Source organism: Anabrus simplex, chromosome 3 (assembly GCF_040414725.1).
Source record: "Anabrus simplex isolate iqAnaSimp1 chromosome 3, ASM4041472v1, whole genome shotgun sequence".
Lineage (NCBI taxonomy): Eukaryota > Metazoa > Arthropoda > Insecta > Orthoptera > Tettigoniidae > Anabrus > Anabrus simplex.
Window position 1 is genome coordinate 169,953,036 of NC_090267.1, and position 16,859 is coordinate 169,969,894.

At 44.1% G+C, this 16,859-nt stretch overlaps 1 protein-coding gene across 1 annotated transcript in view; it reads right to left on the reverse strand.

The window, feature by feature from the left end:
- The window catches only part of GlyT (Glycine transporter), a 778,762-nt gene that overhangs the window by 26,651 nt on the left and 735,252 nt on the right, over positions 1–16,859 (reverse strand). Inside the window, exon 9 of the mRNA XM_067143829.2 lies at positions 7,960–8,088. Coding sequence (XP_066999930.1) covers positions 7,960–8,088 — 129 coding nt within the window. The remainder of the gene's footprint in view (positions 1–7,959; positions 8,089–16,859) is intronic.

Below are 16,859 nucleotides of genomic sequence, written 5' to 3' on the forward strand. Positions count from 1 at the left end.
TAGCTAGAATCATTATTTAAATTTTCTTCTTTCTTTCTTTCTTAATCCGTTTAACCTCCAGGGTTGGTTTTTCCCTCCGATTCAATGAGGGATCTCACCTCTACGCCTTAAGGGCAGTGCCCTGGAGTGTGAGACTTTGTGTCAAGGGGATATAACTGGGAAGGGGGACTGGTACCTCACCCAAGTGACCTCACCTGCTATGCTGAACAGGGGCCTTGTGTTGGGGATGGGAAGATCAGAAGGGATAGACAAGGAAGAGGGAAGGAAGCGGCCGTGGCCTTAAGTTGGACACCATCCCGGCATTTACCTGGAGGAGAAGTGGGGAAACCACAGAAAACTACTTCAAGGATGGCTGAGGTGTGAATCAAACCCCCTCTATTCAGTTGACCTCCCGAGGCTGAGTGGACCCCATTCCAGCTCTTGTACCAGTTTTCAAATTTTGTGGTAAAGCTGGGAATTGAACCCGGACCTCCGGGGAGGCAGCTTATCACACTAACCACTACATCACAGAGACAGACCATTTAAATCTTCTTACAGTAATATTGTGTATATTGTTGTATCCATCACTGACAAATTATGTTAGTGGATAATTTTTTATCAATGAATGGCTTCAGCTGGAAATGATTGCAGGCAGCTTTACCCAGCTATTCAGAACTGTTAATGTTAGTCATTCCCTTAGAAGAAAGATGCTCTGCAGTCTCAGGGTAGCGAGCCTGCCTCTTACCTGGAGACCCCGGGTTCAGTTCCTGGCTAGGCCTGGGTTTATTTTACCCAGATATGAAGGTTGGTTCAAGGTCCACCCAGCCTGCATGATTACAATTGAGGAGCTATCTGATGGCAAGAGGGTGGACCCAGTCTATAAAGCAAAGCAAAGCAAAGTCACCTCCATACAGGCCATGAAGGCCCTTGGAGGAGTGGAAGGTAAAGGCTTCCACCATTGTTAACCTTGGCACGTTATGGGATAGAGTGGTTAGCTCTACGCCCGGCCGCCTTTGCCCCCAGGAATTAACCTGGTACTCATTTCTGGTGTAGGCTGAGTGAACCTCAGGGCCATATGCACCTCCGGAAGTGGACCAGTCTATAAAAGCCACGGATAATTGCCAAGGTGCATCTGTCGCTCTGACCATTCATCATCTTGTAATCTGCAGGCCTTCGGGCTGAGCAGTGGTAACTTAGTTGGCCAAGGTCCATTAGGGCTGTAGCACTATGGGATTTTTACTGTTTGCTTTTATAACAATATGTCCAGAGTGTGTAAAGTATTCTTCTAACAGAAAAAGCCTCATGGTCACTCAAACCAATCGTGGTTGAGGGGGCAGGTAAGGCAGAGAAGGAGCAAGATCACTGGATGTTCTTACTCAACTCCAGTGCTTCCACTTAGACTGAAGTTTAACACACATAATCTAGCTCTCTCTCTCTCTCTCTCTCTCTATGCATTCTACACATTAATTCAGAAAAATAGATTTATAACCTGGAAAATACAAAAGTTGGTTAAAACATTATAGTTAAGATTTGTATGGAGGAAAGTGCTTGAAAAGAATAGCTACATCCATTTTGCAAACACAGTATTTTAATGAATTTTCTGTGATTAGATGCATCTTCAAGATCTTGATGTGAAGCACCATCTCAAAAAGACTATGCGAAAGTCATTGTGCATGTACTCTTGTAATGACAGTGGACAATTGTTCAGTGCACAGTAAAATCGAATATTCAAGACTAAGATTGAATGACCTAGTCACAGCATGCACACTCAAGAAATTAGTAATGCCAGGATATTGCCGTCGAAAGATACATCAAGGACATCATTACTACTACTATTAATACTACTGTCCGGTTCCATGGCTAAATGGGTGGCGTGCTGACCTTTGGTCACAGGAGTCCCGGGTTCGATTCCGGCAGGGTCGGGAATTTTAACCACAATTGGTTAATTTCGCTGGCATGGGGACTGGGTGTATGTATCGTCTTTATAATCATTTCATCCTCATCACGATGCGCAGGTCACCTATGGGCGTCAAATCAAAAAGACCTGCATCTGGTGAGCTGAACTTTTCCTCGGACACTCCTGGCACTAAAAGCCATATGCCATTTCAGTTTTTTACTACTACTACTACTACTACTACTACTACTACTACTACTACTACTACTACTACTACTACTACTACCAAGCGAGTTGGTTGTGCGGTTAGGGGTGTGCATCTGTGAGCTTGCATTCGGGAGATAATGGATTTGATCCTCAGTGTCGGCAGCCCTGAAGATGGTTTTCCATGGTTTTCCATGGTTTCCCATTTTCACACCAGGCAAATGCTGGGGCTCTATCTTAATTAAAGCCACAGCCGCTTCTTTACCACTTCTAGCTCTTTCCTATCCCATCGTCATCGTAAGACCTATCTGTGTCGGTGCAATGTAAAGCCAACTGTAAAAGAAACTACTACTACTGTTATTAAGTTTACATCCCACTAAGAACATTTTATGATTTTTGGAGATGTTAAAATGCAGGATCGTACTAGGCCTGTTTAGGAACCCTCAAAGACAAACGGAGGCCAGTTTCAAATTCACCACCTTGATCTCAGAAAGCCAGCATTCTACAGTCTGAGCTATTCTGCTTGACATACAAACAATAATATAAGAGATAAATGGTTGGAATGAACTTTTCCTGCTATATTCCCTAAGCACTGGTTATACAGTAATTAATGGAAACTAACAACATCTGACAGCCAGTGGCAGTCAGTGACAGCGATGTGCGGCTTAACGTTATTAGCGCTGTAGGCCAGTGGTGATAGATGGGAGGTGAAGATAGTTCCGGGGCCTTCCGTTAGATAGTGCTTTGAGCGCTAGAGTGTGTCAGTGCATCAGTGTCGTGAGGTGAAGCCAGTCGTGTTCACATGAAGGCAGTAGCGAGTGCCGATACTTTTCTCTGTACAGTTTTTGTGTGCTGTTTGAGTATAGTTGTGGCCTGGTGTCCAAACAGTTACAATGCCGTCTAAGAAGCGTAAATATTAAGAGGAGAATTGAGCTTTTAATACCAACTGGGATGAAGAATTTGTTTTTATAGAAAGAAACGGAAAGCCAATGTGTCATTTGTGTCAAATAATTTTGTCACAGTTCAAGACCAGTAATCTAAAATGCCATCATGACACTAACCACAGTGGTTTCAATAAATATTTTTCTGTTGGCTCTCAGATAAGGAAAACCAAACTGAAATTGCTAAAGGAAAAACTTCATGGTCAGAATAGGGTTATGTCAATTTTTACCTAGGAAGTGGCTTCATCTTGGCTTCTAATATTGCAAAAGCAAAACAGCCTTACACAAAAGGGGAGTTTATTAAGAAGAACATGGCAAAGTTATTTCTGTTTTAGAACCCAAAAATAAGAAACTGCATAAACGGATCAATGAAATGCCTGTTGCTGGACACACAATAGAGGGGCGAGGTTTTGTTATTAGTGTGGATATTTTAAATAATTTACTAAAAAATCTAAGCGAGTGTTCAGCAGTAAGTCTGGCTCTGGACGAGTCTACTGATATCAAAGATGTATGAGGTATGTGTCAAAGGACTTGGAGGTGGTGGAAGAACTTTAAGACCTGGTTACTTTGAAGGGTGCTACTTATGGTTGTGACATTAAAGAAGCCCTGGATGGTGTTATACAGAAAAACTTAGTGCCTATCAGTAATATTGTCAGCATTGCTACTGATGGTGCACCATCTATGACTGGCACAAAACAAGTGCTTATTGGGCTTTTAAAGGCTGACAAATCATTTCCTGATTTCCTGCCTGTACATTGTATTATTCACAGAGAACATTTAGCAGCAAGATATTTTCAGTACCCGCATGTTATGCAGGTAGTTCTAAAAATTGTGAACGGTGTTCGCTCAAGTGCCAAAACACATCAACAGTTCAAATCTTTTATAGAAGATATGAAGAATGATGAGCTTCCTGATGATGTGTCTTGATACTGCTTAGTAAGATGGCTATCAGTAAGCAGTGTTCTTAGCAGGTTTTTTTAATTACTTGATTCACTCAAACAGTTTATGGAAGAAAAAGGAAAAATCTTTCCCTGAACTTAGTGACCCCCAGTGGTTGTTAGATTGGCTTTGTTTTACAGATGTGGTCCAGCATTTAAAAATGCTAAACATATCTTTACAAGGAAGAGAGAAACTTATTTCTGATTTGGCTCAGACTGTTTTTATCTTTCATGGCAAGTTAAAGCTTTTTGGGAAATATCTTCAGACTAAAACATTTGCCCACTTCAAATGTCTGAAGAAAATTACTGAAAGCCTTCATGACGTTCAGGTAGATGCTGAAGATTACATAAGTAAAATGTTTGACCTTGCTGAAGAAATCAAGATTTAACGATTTGAGATCACTTAAACCTCATTCCTCTAAAATCCTTTTGCTGTTTCATCACCAATAACAAAGGATACAGCAACTGTAGAGCTGGAGCTACTAGAACTGCAAGAGGACGAGGGACTGAAAGGACTCAAACTAAGTGGTGTTTCTACCACAGAATTTTGAAAGAATGTTCCAGAAGAAAAATACCCAGTAACAAAAGAATATGCTAAGAGACTTATCTCAATCTTTGGGACTACTTATATGTGTGAATCACTGTACTCACTGCTTAAATTCAATAAATCTAAATATCTATTTGAGCTAACTGATGAACATTTAAGTGAACTTGTGCAAACTGCGCTTACCAATTATCAACCAGATTTCAAAAAACTAATAGCAAAAATGAACACTCCAAAAGCACTTCTCAAAAGTAAAACCTCATTCCTTGATGTGCACCTGAACAATAATGTTCTGTGTAGTATAGAAAATAAATGTTCCTTCATTTGTTATAAAATGAAAAATGTGTCTTCATTTTACAAACCATTTTCTAAACATGCTCCCAATTTTGTCTCCTAAATCTGTGGCACCCAAAATAAAGGTTAGTGGCCACCCCTGTTCTTTACTAACCAAATAATTTATAACCAAAGTACCAGTCTCTTGTCCTTTCAAATTAAGACCCAAATTTCGTACAATGAAGCTCACATTCACATGATGATGAAATTGATAGAAAGGCAGCTGAATCTGACTTTTATGTGCCTAATACAAGATAAATGTGATATATGGAAAAAAATGTCAAAGATTATAGAAAATTTTATACTAGGTGTTTTTTGACTAGTTGAAGATACACAGTTTGATGATGATGATGCTTGTTGTTTAAAGGGGCCTAACATTGAGGTCATCGGCCCCTAATTGTATGAAATGAAATGACAACAAAAGGTTCAAAATCATCCACTGACCAAAATAAAAAAAGTGTCATGAAGAATGAATAGATGGACATGAACCCAAGAAAAACAAGAAAAACCAAATAAACAAAAAAACAGTGGATCCAACTAAAAAAAGGTCATAAATAATAATAGTATTACTGACCAAGGGACCACTTATAAGGCACAATCCTGAATCGAGGATGCTTGATGTAAAGGGGTCTAAAATCCAGGTCTAAGGCCCCTCTGAATGGTACATGTCGTGAGTAAAGTAGAACCATGGTATTTGTCATGTTTGGGTACTAATCAAAAGTAGCGAAGACTCACGGTGTTCCACACAAGATGGTACTACTCACAAGTATTGTACTTCGTACAGGTAACGCAGACCTATGGTGTTTCTTACACAGTGGCGCCACTCATAGCCAACGCAGACCGATGAGGTTCCTCACCTAGGTGTACTAGTCACGGGTGCCGGTATTCCCATGGTGTTTCTCACATAGTGGGTACTAATCACAGGCACGGTGTCGCTCATATAGTGGTACAACTCACAGGCAACGCCCAGACCTGTGATGTTGCTCACATGGGTACGACGCACGGGTACTGGAAACCCACAGGAGAACCCACTCTTTACTGCTACTAATCACAAACCTATTTCGTACCTAATATAGTGGTACTACTCGCAAGTACAGGCAACCCATGGTGTTCCCCGCGTGATGGTATGAATCAAAAGTGGTTTCATGGTTCTAATGCAATCATCCCTTGGTTGCCCCTTTCAGTCGCCTCTCACGACAGGCAGGGGATACCATGGGTGTATTATTCGTCTGCGTCCCCCACCCACAGGGGCTAAAGAGAGAGAGAAAAAAAGAAATAAGGGATCCATCATTTTGAAAAATGAAGTAACGGATGAAGAAAGGCAAGGGCCATGAATGGCATGAAAATGAAAGACTCCCTAGGCCTCGAATGCTCTAATACCATCGGGGTCGGAAAAGAACAAGAGTTGACCAAGGGAGGTCGGATAGGATAGACGAAAGTGAGGAGCCTGGCACTCAGCTAAGGGCCCCGTGGTCGCCAATACACAGTTTTCACCCACTTAAAAGTCGTGTAGGTCGCCTAGAAGGCGTCAAATCGAAAGACTGCACCAGGCCTCTCCGGAGGCCAAACGCCATTATTACATACTTAAAGAAATAATGGGCACATAAAAGAATGTGCAATATACACTGATCAGCCAGAACATTATGACTACCTACCTAATAGCAGTGTTCGATTGGGTTAAGATCTTGCTAGCTGGGGCCCAGCACATCAATTTGCAACTCACCACTTTGTTCCTTGAACCAGTCATCACACTTCTGTCCTTGTGAAATGGTGCATTATCTTGTTGAAAAATGCCACTGCCGTTGGGAAACATGATCATCATGAAGCGGTTTATGTGGTCTGCAACCAGTGTAGGATACTTCTCTGCCGTCATGGTACCTTGCACGAGCTCCACTGGACCCATGGAAACCCGCGTTAATGTTCACCAGAGCATAATTGAGCCTCCGCCAGCTTGTCTCCATCCCTTAGTACAGGTGTCAAGGAGCTGTTCTCCTGGAAGACGACGGATTCGCACCCTCCCTTCGGCATGATGAAGAAGGTATCGGGATTCACCAGACCATGCAACGCTCTGCTACTGCGCTAATGTCCAGTAACGATGGTCACGTGCCCATTTCAGTCTAGTTGCCGATGTCGTGGTGTTAACATTGGCACATGCATGGGTCGTCGGCTGCGGAAGTTCATCCTTTGGAGTGTTCGGTGCACTGTGTGTTCAGACACACTTATACTCTGCCCAGCATTAAAGTCGGATGTTAGTTCCTCCCCAGTTTGCCGCCTGTCCTGTTTTCCAGTCTGCCCAGCCTACGACGTCCGACATCTGTAATGAGGGGTGGCCGCCCAACCCCACGACGTTTGGATGTGGTTTCACCTTGGTTTCACTACTTGTTGAAGACACTCACCACAGCACTCCTGGAACACCCGATAAGTCGTGCAGTTTACGAAATGCTCGTGCCGAGCCTCCGGGCCAGCACAATCTGCCCTTGGGCAAACTCAGATAGATCACACGCCTTCCCCATTCTACACACGGACAGCACGCTCACTGATAATACGTGCACCATGCTTGTGTTTGACTAGTAGTCAATCATCGTCAGGTTATGCTACTAATGCCTGAACGGTTTTATATCGATGATAGGTAGTGGTCATAATGTGCTGGCTGATCAGTATATATCATGAGGCAGCGATTCCAAGTTGTTTTTAAATGGAATTATAGCCTTACTTAGTTGGTCATAGACAGCCGCATTCTCCCATGCAAATTATTTCCACAGTCAGATATGTAGCACTGGCCAAAAGGGATATTAAATTGAGCATGCTTTTAAATGTGTAACCAGGCTTTAATAGCCCAGTGGTCTACAGATGAGGGCTGTGTACCTCGTGTTGATGTCACTGGGGAGAATGATAAAAGTGATTTTCTTTATGTAACTGCAATGTGAATGTTTTACTATTTGTACCTGATTGCCTAAAATAGGGGTCACTGTTTTTGGCAATTACAATTTTGAAATTGCATATTGGCACATCAAATGCACATAATTCATTCCACGACAGAGACATGTAGTTATTTACTTCTTTTTTTTTTTTATCAAAGGAGAGGTATGAATAGATATATAGGCAATGAAATTACTATGGCCTTACATTAGTGGTAAAGATGAGCCCTCCAAAGTAACCAAACACAGCTACAACCAGAACAACCCACATCTTGTAGTCTCTCAAGTTCGGGAACCTGTCGAGAATGGCAGTGGTGACCGTCTCCATGAGAGCAAACTGTCAAAACAGAAACATGATCCAACATTACTTCACATACACATAAGAACAGGAATATTATCATCTACATTACATACATGCACACATACATGCACACATATGATATGCGGCAAAACAAAAGACGCTGAAATTATCACTAATCTGCAGTCCACGTTTTCCTAGCAACAAAGTATTTATCTCAATATGAATAAAATTGGGTCGGTAGATGCAGAGTGGGTCTTGGCCTACAAGTGGCCACGGCTGGTCCGTGGTCCAACAGATCTGCACTCTGGTCAGCCAACCGAGCAGAGCAGGGGTGGCTACGGCTCTACCGTGGCTCTACGCCTCTGCATTCGGAAGACAGGACAGGGCTGGAACTCACGGCTGCCCCAACCGTCTTCTGTCCTGAGAATGGTTTTCCATGGTTTTCCATTCTCCTGCACTAAGGCGAATGCCGGGCAGTTCCTAGTACAAGCCACGGCCACCAACCCCGCCACCTTCTCCGAGCATCTTCTTCACCGTAACAAATCTCCCGGCCTGAGAGACGGCATCACCGTCTAAGAGGCCCGCCTCCCCCTTCAGGGGAGGAATGAAAACGTTTTAGTAGTAGTAGGTAAATAAAATTTTAATGATTGTGTGTCTGCACAATGGTTGTTTTGTTAAAATTTTCTTTATCTAAAATTGACCATCTACAGATTTTTTCAACAAGTACGGAAAAGACACATTGATTGTGCAGATGGTCGAACTGTGAAACAGGAAATTATAGATTAGCCCACCACCAGTAACAGCTACAGATTTGCCGAGCCAAACATATCCTCGGACCTCCCAGAACCAAAAGCTGTATACTAAATTAAGAAAAAGAAAAAATACACCTGGTATATTTTATTTTATCCACTACATCCCTATATGTTGGAACTAACATTTAATATATATTGTACCCTACCGGTACTGACCCAAGACCCAAGTTAAGAAGTATATTCAGTTCGTACCTACTCCAAACTTTGAAAATGGACCCTACTGCACGGACAGACCCAGTTTTACGAGCATTCAGACAAAGGAGATAGAGTTACACATTAGAAAATAAAACAAGGAAACTGGCCCTCTATCAACCCAGGGAGAACTGTCAAAACAGAGAAAATTAAGAAGAATGAAAGGGCAAATTGGTGAAGATATAATTAATGAAAGAAAATCCCATTAAAATTTGCTTTAATTATGTATTTTTATAAAACTAAGTGGCGGTTACCACCGTGGGACCAAACTGAGGTCACTCCGAGACAGTGAAAAGCCAATGATAGGCGGGGATTCCAAGGCCTCGTTCGACAAGCCCGACCGACGCGCAACTCGTTAAATCTACCGGGTGGTACAGCTGCCCCTATTCACGCAGTTTTATGCAACCCGCAGATTATAGTCGAACCTAAAAATATTGACCTTGACTACTCACTACAATGTCTGCTCTTACAACACTTTCCATAATTCGTTTATTCGTGTCAAGCAAATCAGCATTAATGATAAAATATCGATTGATGGTAAAGAATCGTGAAAATTATGTGTCGCAAAAACGTCCTGTACAGAGAATATTATTGGTGAATGACTAAAAGTAGCAGCAACACAGCAGCGCTCAACAGCAACCTGTGATAGCCGAGCTTGCTGAAAGTTAGAGGAGAGTACCGGTGTTCGTTAGTAGGCGGTTCGAGTCCTGTGTACGACGAATGTTTTTACTGCGTTGTTGATGTTCGTGAGAGTCGTGTTGTTGACGACAAATCTAAATCATGATCAGTTCTCATATTGCAGGTACTCAGCTATGTTTGTTTTTTAAGGAGCTCTTAAAAGAGCTATTTGCAATAAAGTGAGATTGTACCGACAGCGGTGCGATGGGCTTATGCATGGCCATTCGTTTAATGAAGCAAATGTTCAAAATGACCACCTGCTTCGTTAATGCACATCTGAGCACGGTGGAGGAGAGACATTCGTGCTTGCTGCAACATATGTGGTAGAATCTGCCTGCAGGCTTCCGTGATGAGCCGCCGTAAATGATTCGGGCTCTCAGGCTCCTGCTCATAGACTCTTTCCTTTAAATAACCCCAGAGGAAAAAGTCGAGTGGAGTAAGGTCAGGTGATCTAGCCGGCCATGTGACCGGACCCCCTCGTCCAATCCATCGTCCAGGATATGTCCTATGCAAGTGGTTCCGTACTGCCAACGACCAGTGTGGGGGAGCTCCATCATGCTGGAACCACATCCGTAACCGTGTCATAAGGGGCACATCCTCCAATAAGAGTGGGAGGTACTCACGAAGAAACTCTAGATAGCGTCGTCCCGTGAGGTTTCCTTCGAAGAAATATGGTCCAATTATCTTGTCACCTAGTATCCCGCACCACACGTTGACGCCCCATTGTACCTGAAATCGAGCTGCCCTGATCCAGTGAGGATTTTCAACGCTCCAGTAATGGAAGTTGTGACGATTAACAGTTCCGTTGTTGTGAAATCTGGATTCATCACTAAAGAGAATGTCCATTAAGAAATTCGCATCAGCTTCATCATCATCATCATCATCTGTTTACCCTCCAGGTTCGGTTTTTCCCTCGGACTGAGCGAGGGATCCCACCTCTACCGCCTCAAGGGCAGTGTCCTGGAGTTTCAGACTCTTGGTCGGGGGATTCAACTGGGGAGTATGACCAGTACCTCGCCCAGGCGGCCTCACCTGCTATGCTGAATAGGGGCCTTGTGGAGGGATGGGAAGATTGGAAGGGATAGGCAAAGAAGAGGGAAGGAAGCGGCCATGGCCTTAAGTAGGTACCATCTCGGCATTCGCCTGGAGGAGAAGTGGGAAACCACGGAAAACCACTTCCAGGATGGCTGAGGTGGGAATCGAACCCACCTCTACTCAGTTGACCTCCCGAGGCTGAGTGGACCCCGTTCGAGCCCTCGTACCACTTTTTCAAATTTCGTGGAAGAGCCGGGAATCGAACCCGGGCCTCCGGGGGTGGCAGCTAATCACGCTAACCACTACACCACAGAGGCGGACATCAGCTTCAACTCTTTGTAATATCCATTGCGAAAATTCTATCCGTTTTGGAAAGTCATCTCCGTGAAGTTCCTGGTGCAACTGTTGATGGAAAGGGTGGAATTTATGGCGGTGCAATATTCGCAGTACAGATACATGACTGATGTTCAGTTCATTTCCTATGGCCTATGAGCTTGTGTGCGGGTTGTATGCAATTGCATTTTGAACAGCTTCGTCGTTATTTCCAGACGTCACTGGAGCATCCCGAACGGGGGGTAATGTATGAAATGACCCCGTTGCACGCAACCGTCTTTCAACACGTCGAAATGTATCTGCAGTTGGCAGCCTTCGTCCAGGAAATCGTTCTTGATACAAGCGTCTGGCTTCCCGTGCATTTTGCCTTGCTTCTCCATAAAGTAGTACCATATTCACATAATCATCCCGTGAATACATAATGTCTGCTTTCGTGCTAACCGTACAGTACGTGCTCACACGTTGCTGCTAGGATTACGATATGCTGTTTCATGTGCCCTACGTATGAAGTGTAGACCGCTGTTAGTTGGTCTTCGAGTCGAACGTGCGCAGTTGCTTGGTTGAATGGGTGGGTCAGAATGTTGACAACACGTGCACTGCGCTTCATTCCCTGTAGTCGTTTGCCATATGGAAGTCGCATGTTATTATTCCTTTCGTATGTATGCTTTCTTTGTAAAGGTAGCAAATTACTTTTGAGACTTAAGAACGTTAAATATTTATTACGAATGGCCTTACAAGTATAATATAAAAATGAAATTGAGAAGCTCGTGACTAGATTCGAACTCTAAATGCCTGCTAACATATCGTATGCTCGCTGCGATTGGTGCCATGTAGCCACTGCAGGCGACGAAGAATTGGTCTCGATGCTCTGTAGTAATGGAATTACCTAGGCTATCGCTTCGATACTGATCGTTGATGTTAAAAGTTCTGAACTCGAATGTGCAAACACCACAGTGAACTAAAGAATCGCGTCTCTCTTACGCCCAGATAGTTGCAACCATTTTCTACGCGTTACTTGGTTGAATGAGTCCAGCGTTATGTTTCAGGTGGTATTCACAATCGGTGCGTATGCGGCGATATTTATGATACCTGTTTATTATAACTTCCGTAGAAGAATATCGGAGACTTCAGAAAGGTCTTCGTAAACGATGCCTAGGCGAATACGAAATTACATTTAAAAAAGCACGACTCAAGAATGGTTGGAACCCTTCCTGCTTCAAGTAACCTATCGAGGTACGCCTTCCATACGTAATTCCGCGCAGCTATTTGCAACGTATAAGCCCCGTCCTTGTAACTCTGTATTCACGAGGAGAGCGGAAGTTCCCGCTTCGACAAGTTACTGATGAGTTACAGCCTTATGGTCCCATTTTATGCCTTTTTTGATCGCTCTAACGGTAGTAATTACATGGCGTAAGCTATCACATCTGCTGTACAGCATTTGCGTGCCACAGATTATAAACTACAGTGCAAAACACGTTTCTATCAATTTCGATGTGATGAGACTGTACAAAATGGTGGTGCATTGACATGTCTGTAATTGGTCTTACCCTATCACGTTTTCTATGATACCACGACCGCCCTTTCTATCAAAAGAAAATGGCCTCTTGGACCAATCAGGTGCGCAATTCTCTACCGACAGCTATAGGCGTGTTTATGGTTTGTACAGTATAGTAACATTTCGTAAAAATTAGTAGAGTATTGGACACCGCTCTACATAAAATGGTACAGTGTTTTTGAGATGGACCTCATTTACTGCCTCTTGTACCATTTTTCCATTGTGCGGAGAAGTCTACATCGGGTTAACTGCACATAACATCACATGCTGTAAGGTGTTGCGCAAGATGGGACTAAGAGGCATTTACGTCCTAGCTGGTTGCATATATTCGGGAAAAAATAGGGGCAGCTGTACCACCCGGTATATCATATAATCTTATGATCGAATCTCTGGCATGCAAATATCAACAATTTATTATGATTGAACCCAAAGAATAAGCTCCGCCATACCAATTCATTTTACGACCTGTGACAGTGGATCTCGGGTCATGAATGTACACTTGACTTGAATCACGTTGTCATTTTTTAGGATTTTATTTACACGCATTTTTATTTACAATTTGCTTTACGTCGCACCGACACAGATAGGTCTTATGGTAACGATGGGCTTGGAAATGTCTAGGCGTGGGAAGGAAGCGGCCGTGGCCTTAATTGAGTTACAGCTCCTGCTATTGCCTGGAATGAAAATGGGAAATCACGGAAAACCAACTTCAGGGCTGCGCACAGTAGAGTTCGAACCCACCATCTCCCGGATGCAAGCTTACAGCTGCGCGCCCCTAACCGCACGGTCATCTCGCCCGATCTTACAAGAACTGCAGACCAACCCCAAGCGTCGATTTCGTTTGTGTCTCGAGTGCGTGAGGAGTGTCGTACATTCAAAGTCCAAGTCATTATTTGCTTTGGGAGCATTCAGCGTTTGTTTTAAGTAGTCTGACAATTTGTTCCGGTATAGGACAGATACGGAGACCCGAGTTCGAATCCCGGCTCTGCTACGAAATTTGATAAGTGTTACGAGGGCTGGAACGGGGTCGAATCAGCCTAGGGAGGTCAAGTGAGTAGAGGCGGGTTCGACTCCCACCTCAGCCATCCTCGAAGTGGTTTTTCGTGGTTTCACACTTCTCCTGAGGCGAATGCCGGGATGGTACCTAAGTTAAGGCCACGGCCGCTTTCTTCTCTCTTCCTTGTCTATCCCTTCCAATCTTCCCTTGCCGCCCGCCCCCTACAATACCCCTGTTCAGCATAGCATGTTAGGCCGCCTTTGTGAGGTACTGACCCTCATCTCCAGTTAATTCCCCGACCCTTGAGGCGGTAGAGGTGGGATCCCTCACTGAGTCCAAGGAAAAAAATCAACTCTGGAGGGTAAACGGATTAAGAAAGATTTATTATGTGTGTTAATGAATCCCGGTTTCTGAGGGAGTAATTTGAAATGTGTGCGACGTACTACTTTTCTTTACATCGTTAATAAGCATTTAAAACGGTCAGGTCGACCACATTCATATAACAGGCATTGAGCCTAACACCCTTCAGGAAACTTGTAATAACAAGCCTTAAACTACCGAGCTTGATAGCTGCAGTCGCTTAAGTGCGGCCAGTATTCAATATTCGGGAGATAGTGGGTTCGAGCCCCACTGTCGGTAGCCCTGAAGACGGTTTTCCGTGGTTTCTCATTTTCACCCCAGGCAAATGCCGGGGCTGTACCTTAATTAAGGCCACGGCCGCTTCCTTCCAATTCCTAGGCCTTTCCTATCCCATCGTCGCCATAAGACATATCTGTGTCGGTGCGACGTAAAGTAAATAGCAAGCCTTAAACTAATCTCTAATGGGGCATGATATCCCAATATTTACTCAATTTATAAAGTGCAAAATTTTTCACATTTTGTAATTTGCTTTAGATAGTAAATTAGAGATACTTCTCAAAGTCCGTCTGGTGGCCATGATCGTTAAGGCGTTAAGTCTAAATGGTCTGACACCGTGGTTAGCCGGTTCGAGTCTCACTAATCGTAACATTTTTCACCATCGGACTGTTGGCCGGCAGGGTAGGTGGTGGTATACAATTTCTAATCACTAGATAGCGTGCCTAAAGCCTGAATTCAATTGCAAACCTCTCCGCAGTGTTCATACAGAGTGAGGGCATATGGCGCTGCTGATGGTGATGGTGATTAGCTGCCAGCCCGGAGGTCCGGGTTCGATTCCCGGCTCTGCCACGAAATTTGAAAAAGTAGTACGAGGGCTGAAACGGGGTCCACTCAGCCTCGGGAGGTCAAATGAATAGAGGTGGGTTCGATTCCCACCTCATCCATCCTGGAAGTGGTTTTTCGTGGTTTCCCCACTTCTCCAGGCAAATGTCGGGATGGTACCTAACTTAAGGCCACGGACGCTTCCTTCACTCTTCCTTGTCTATCCCTTCCAATCTTTCCATCCTCCACAAGGTCCCTGTTCAGCATAGCAGGTGAGGCAGCCTGGGCGAGTTACTGGTCATTCTCCCCAGTTGTATCCCCCGACTCAATGTCTCACGCTCCAGGACACTGCCCTTGAGGCGGTAGAGGTGGGATCCCTCGCTGAGTCCGAGGGAAAAACCAACCCTGGAGGGTAAACATGTTAAGAAGAAGAAGAAGAAGAAGAAGAAGAAGAAGAAGACCTCCCAAACGTGTAGGTCTTATTCCGATCACTATGTACTGTATCTTCTCCATTTTACCTTTTAAGTTCGTTAAGATATGTCCTTGAGGGCCGTACACCCCCGAGGGTTTAGGTAGGCATTTTACGTAGTCTTATAACAGAGGTTGCTTAGTCGAGGTGGTAAAGGCGTGCTCAGTTCACGCCGAAGGACACGGGTGTGATCCCCCGTCATGAAGCTGAAACATTAGGAACAATATTTCTTTAACTTCACACCTAGTTTAATTTGTGGTGTGCAAAGGTGACCGGCCACACACATAGAGCTAAATGCTGTATTCCACTTAATGACAAGGTTACGAATAGTGGTAGCCTTTACGATCCTCTTTCCCAAGCGTTTCCATAGGTTGTAAGGAGATGGCTTTTCTTTACGGTATTATAAATTCACAAGGTTTCTGACAAGCAGACTACTTGGTTTGCTAGATAAATTACCCAAGAGGTTACAGGAACGGAATCTCTTGAACCTTTCGCTGCTAGAGGTATGTGAGCGCGGCGCTCGATTTTTGTGTTCTTTGTAAAATAATAATTGAGCTGAATTGTTGAGTCTTGGTATAGCTAAACAATTTCCTGATTAAAGGATCAGTCATAACTGCTTTTCAGTTTCAGGACATGTTTCTTAATTGCCTTTGATGGCCTTTTGTAAAGTTTACCTGCAGCTTCACTGCTTTTTACATGTCAATTATTTACGATCAGTCTTAATTTGTTTGAATACTATTCAATTGCCCTATGCTACTACTACTACTAAAAATGTTTTCATTCCTCCCCTGAAGGGGGAGGGGGTCCTCTTAGACGGTGACGCCGTCTCTCAGGCCGGGAAATTTCTTACGGTGAAGGAGATGCTCGGAGATGAGGGGGTTGGTAGCCGTGGCCTATACTAGGAACTGTCCCGGCATTCGCCTTAGTGAAGGAGAATGGAAAACCACGGAAAACCATTCTCAGTACAGCCGACGGTTGGGGCCAGCCGTGATTTCCAGCCCTGTCCCGTCTTCCGAATGCAGAGGCGTAGAGCCACGGTAGAGCCGTGGCCACCCCTCCCCTGCTCGGTTGGCCGGTCAGAGTGCAGAGCTGTTGGACCACGGACCAGCCGTGGCCACTTAAAGGGCGAGACCCACTCTGCATCTACCGACCTTGCCTTATTTTGTTGTTGTTTTCACGTTTTCATTCCCCACCCTGAAGGAGTGGGGCGGGCCACCTGAAGGGTAACGCCCTCCCTCTGGCCGGGAGCTTTGGGGGGGGGGTTCAAGAGATTTGATAGAAGAAGGAGATGGGAAAGGAGATGTGTACTATTAAGGAGTGTTGAGAGAAGGGGCCTCTTGGGTAAAGGGGAGTATAGTGTGTTGGGAGATTTTATTGCCAATAATAGTTACAGATTTACAATTTCGGTTGCGACATGTTATAAAGATTATTCATAGAATTATAAGCAGATAGAGAAGAATGATTGGGTAAAGGGAGGATGCAAAGGCTGTGGGACTAGTGAGGGGTGTATGCGAGGTGTGAAGGAATGGGCGATGTTGTGAAAGTTACAAGAGAAGT